This window comes from Gymnodraco acuticeps, unplaced genomic scaffold, assembly GCF_902827175.1.
Source record: "Gymnodraco acuticeps unplaced genomic scaffold, fGymAcu1.1, whole genome shotgun sequence".
Lineage (NCBI taxonomy): Eukaryota > Metazoa > Chordata > Actinopteri > Perciformes > Bathydraconidae > Gymnodraco > Gymnodraco acuticeps.
In genome coordinates, this window is record NW_022992009.1 from 303913 (window position 1) to 308611 (window position 4699).

Below are 4699 nucleotides of genomic sequence, written 5' to 3' on the forward strand. Positions count from 1 at the left end.
TCGATGCTTTGGATAATTCACTTTTGGAAGAAAATAAGTAAATGAATCGTAAGTGTGAGGTATCTATATTACTTTGTAAGGGTAAACCCCAGCTCGGTTCAATATACCAAAACCCAGTGAACAGAGATAACAGTACTCAAGTTTCAAGTTTACTTGCTGCAAGGAGAATCGGCGAGTGACATGCAATGTCAACTCCTTAACCAACTCCGCTCGCCTTCTCTCAGTGCATTCTTTTTATTTCAACAATACAGTAACATGACAATCATGTGGTGTTGACCAACGCCTTATTTGTTAGTGTGAATCTTGTGACTCTCAGTCATGTGAATCTGTGTGTGTGTGTATGTGTGCCATTTGAACAGACTATTCTCTGTTCTTCCATTAACACATTTATGAGAATACATTATGAAAACACATTTATCCTTCAATAAACTCTAACATTCCCTCCTGTTTTTCATAATTACTAGCTGGTTACAATGTCTTTATTACTTTCAGAATTAATTCACTTGTTTTTGACATTTTCGAACCATTCGTCATATGACAGACAGTAACCTAGCTTTAAGTCTTACACATTGGAGGTTAGGTGAGTATATTCGTCCTTCTGAGAGGGGTCTGTGTCAGTATAGTCACCGTTATCTGTCTGTTGCAACATCGTTGAGTAGTGACCATTTTTTCTCTCGATGGACTTCTTCTTTTATTGAGGATTCCTCACTCAATTGTCTTATAGTCATTAGCGTCAGACCCAGCAGGGTCACTACAAACAACACCTTTCCCAACATAGTCTATTTGTGATAGTGGTTCTGTTGTTTTCTTCACCGGGGTTGAGACCAGTATTTCCTAATGAAACACCGCCCTTTGTAGCCGGACTTCCACCACTTATCCGTCGTTAAGTTGGAGAGGTATTATCTTTTTGCAGTGGCTCTGATGTATCCACGTAGTTCTTTCGGCGATTTTTAGTGCAGTCGGTGTTGTCATCAATACCGTGTAGGGACCGTCCCACCGTGGACAGTGCCAATGCTTCCTCTTAATCACCTTCACAAGGACCTGGTCACCAGTCTGCACTCGAGTATCCTGTAAGGGAGTAGAAATGTCTGGCAAGTTATTTGTTCGAGCTATCTCATTGCTTCTGAAGAGTCTGCTCATCCATTCAGCTAATGTAGTCTCTGCCTCAGCATCATCCTCCTCCCTCACCTCGTCTGTGATTGGTAATCTGAATTGCCTTCCTGTTATGATCTCAAAGGGAGACAACCCTTTTGCCGTGGGCGTGATTCTCATGCATGTTTCTACTAGAGACACACATTCCACCCATGGTCTTCCTGTTTCCTCCATTGTTTTCCTTAGTCTTAACTTTTTACTGTTCCGTTTGTTCTTTCCACTAAGCCTGCACTCTGTGGATGATATGCACAATGGTTTTTTAATGTTATCCCCATATGTTCGGACAGTTTGGTAATAACCTGATTTACAAAATGGGCACCATTATCACTGTACAGTTTCTCTGGAATACCTCTGTTTGGTATTATTGTCTTGCATATGGCTTTTGCTACGGTAATAGCGTCTGCATGTTTTGCTGGGAATATTTCAACCCACTTTGAAAACGGACATATCATTACCAAACAGTATTTGTACCCTTGGCATGGTGTTAGTTCGATGAAGTCCATATGCATGTGTTGAAACGGGTATGTTGGTGGAGGGAACTTTCCTCTCTGTGGTCGCTCATTGCCTTGAGCATTGTGTCTGCAACATACTACACAGGCTCTACAAAAGTTTTTAGAAAATGTAATGTAGTTGTATGTATGGAAGTGTTCATTTATTATTGTCACCATCCCTCCTGTTGAGACATGGCACGGCCCATGACTCAAATGAGCTGCTGTTTTGTAGAGACTAACAGGGAGTACTATCTTGTTGTTTATTCTGAATGTTCCCTCAGGGTCTGTGGTTGCACCATCTGTCAACCATTTCTTCTTTTCTCTGTCGGGTGCGCTGTTCTGCATATCCCTTAATATCACAAGAGGTATCGGTTGTGAAACACTTTCCCCCTTCTGCAAGAGGATATGGAACCCATATTCGCCCATAGCTGCTAGCTTCGCTACCTTATCCGCGTGTGCATTGCCAAGTGTTACTGCATCCTTCCCACTGGTGTGCGCAGCACATTTGCATATAGCGATGCTTTTCGGCAACAACACCGCTTTTAAAAGATCAGTCAGCAGCTGTGCATGGGTGACTGGTTTTCCTGTTGACGTTTTCATGCCCCTGCGGGCCCATTGGGCTGCAAATATATGTACTGTTGAGTGCGCATACTGGCTGTCTGTCCACATAGTCACATATTTTCCAACCCCCGCTTTGCATGCTTCTGTAAGAGCTACTAATTCCGCTGCTTGTGCAGAATATGTGTGGGGGAGTCGGCCTGCTTTTATGACCTGTGAGTGTGATACAACTGCAAACCCTGTTTGATTTTGGCCTGTTATAGATTTAGAACAGGACCCATCCACAAACCATGTTTCGCCACAAAGCAGTTGTATGTCTTTCAAATCTGGTCTTGGTTTGCATGTTCTGTCAGTCTCTTCTTTACAACAGTGTGGTTCTCCATCTTCTGCTGTAGGTATTAATGTGGCTGGATTTAAGATATTACATCTTTTTATCACAATGTGTGGTTGTGACATTAGTGTAGCTGTCAGTGCCAAATAACGTGCAGGTGATAAGAAAGCCATTTTGGTGTCATGTAACAACATGGTGACTGCGTGTGGAACCATCAGTGTGAGTGGGTGGAACAAAACTATTTCTGCTGTACAATGTACCGCCATTGCTGCAGCGCATACTGCTTGTACGCATACTGGTAATGCTTGTGCTACTGGGTCTAACCTTTTAGAGTAGTAAGCGACAGGCCTTAGTTTTGTGCCGTGTTTTTGGGCCAATACTGATGTCATAAACCCTTTTTTGCAGTCAACTGTTTGTACAAATGGTTTTTCATAGTCTGGTAATGCTAACATTGATGACCCTACGAGACACTGTTTAGTCCTTTCAAATGTAGCTTCTGCCTCTTGTGTCCATTCTATCTTGCCGGACATTTTCATGTCATTGTCTGAGTATATGCAATCTAGTAGGGGCTGAGTCATTCCTGCGTAGTCTGGAACCCATGCTCTGCAATAGTTAGTCAGCCCAAGGAATTGCATCATTTATTTTTTTGTTGTTGGTTTTGGTGCGTTTAACACCGTCTGTTTCCTCTCTGAGTGTATGCGTCTCCCTTCTCGGTTTAAATTGTGGCCTAAAAAGATCACTTCCTCTTTCACAAACTGAAGTTTCTGTCTTGAAACCTTGTTTCCTGTTTTGGCCAAATGTGTCAGTACTTGTAGTGTGACTTTTGTGCTTTCTTCCTGTGTGGGTGACGCAACAAGAATATCATCTACATATACCAAAATCTGCGATGTGTCAGGTATCTGTAATGTAGCCAAACAATTTGCTATTTCCACATACCCCTGAGGTAATCTGGTGTATGTGTACTTTGTTCCTTCATGTGTGAACCCGAACCATCCTTGTGAGTCTTTTTCTACAGGAATGGAGAAAAAGGCATTGCTCAAGTCTATCACTGAGAACCATGCCATATTTGGCTTAAGGCCGTTCATTAACGTGTGTGGATCTGGTACTGTTGGGGCTGTGCTTTGTACAGCGTCATTTACTGCTCTTAAGTCTTGAATCATTCTCCATGACTGCCCATCAGCCTTTTTTACTGGGAAGATGGGGGTATTGCATGATGCATCAGGGCACTCACGCAGGATCCCTGCTTTTAGCATTTCTTCAATTACAGGTTTGATGCCAATTTTTGCATCCTCTTTTAAGGGGTATTGTCTTATGTTAGGTCTGTAGTTAGTTTTTGGTCTAACGTGTACAGGTTTTGCGTTCACCATGCGACCTACATCACATTTTCCTTGTGACCATACGCATGGCGGCACCGTTTTCAGGACCTCTAAGGCCACTTCACTTAGCATACATCATTGTTGTTCAGGGTCGTCTAGGTGGGCGCGTGGTGTCATCACTAGGGTAAACCCTAGAGTTTTGCGCTTTAACCCGCCTCCAGTTTGCCAACCGTTTTTGTCATCTGTCCATTTTGTTATCCTGTTACCTCTAGCCACTAATAAACCTAAGTCTCTCCATGAAGTCTCTGGGCCCCTAGCTACTGATATGTGTGGCGTGGAACCTGGTTCCATTATCAAGGCAGTGGTTGATGGGACCCTAGCGTCAATTGCAACATCCCCGTGTTGGTTTGCATACATCGAGTGGAACACTACCCTCTGTGGTGTCAGTCGATGCACGAGCACATCAGTCTTTGTCTGGGCCAGGGGTGTTCTTGTACTTTAGTGTAACTTGCAATGCGTCAGGTTTCATTACTTCTTGGCCATGTTATGGGGTGAATAGTGTTAACAGGTGTTCACCTGTGTTTGTCACGTCAGGTTGTGGCATGTCTAGTGACCAGTAGTAGTTGGGGGTGTTTATGGATTTTTGAAGGAAGACCTGGTCTTCCACCTTTTCTCCGGGCCCTACTGCTCGCATTCCCCCTTTGACTGGTACTACACTGATTTTTAACATTTCCATGCCGTCTCTCCCTAGCAAATTGACAGGGCAGTTTGAGATGAACACAAATTTGAGGGATGCCTGGAGGCCTGACCTTCTATCTTCCATAAAAAGTGGCTTTGAAATCGACCTCTGA

General features: G+C 43.4%; 1 protein-coding gene across 1 annotated transcript; it reads right to left on the reverse strand.

Annotated features, from left to right (window-relative positions):
* Positions 1 to 1044: 1044 nt before the first annotated feature.
* Positions 1045 to 2974, reverse strand: LOC117536477. Its single transcript, XM_034201364.1, has 2 exons — positions 1692 to 2974; positions 1045 to 1283 (listed from the first exon to the last, which is right to left on the reverse strand). Exons 1-2 carry the CDS (start codon positions 2919 to 2921, stop codon positions 1281 to 1283), a joined length of 1233 nt encoding a protein of 410 aa, XP_034057255.1. The 5' UTR covers positions 2922 to 2974; the 3' UTR covers positions 1045 to 1280.
* Positions 2975 to 4699: the final 1725 nt, after the last annotated feature.

What these genes read in the sequence shown, in the direction of transcription:
- LOC117536477 (XM_034201364.1), bottom strand. Translation starts at nt 2,921, where the DNA reads ATGACATCAGTATTGGCCCAAAAACACGGCACAAAACTAAGGCCTGTC.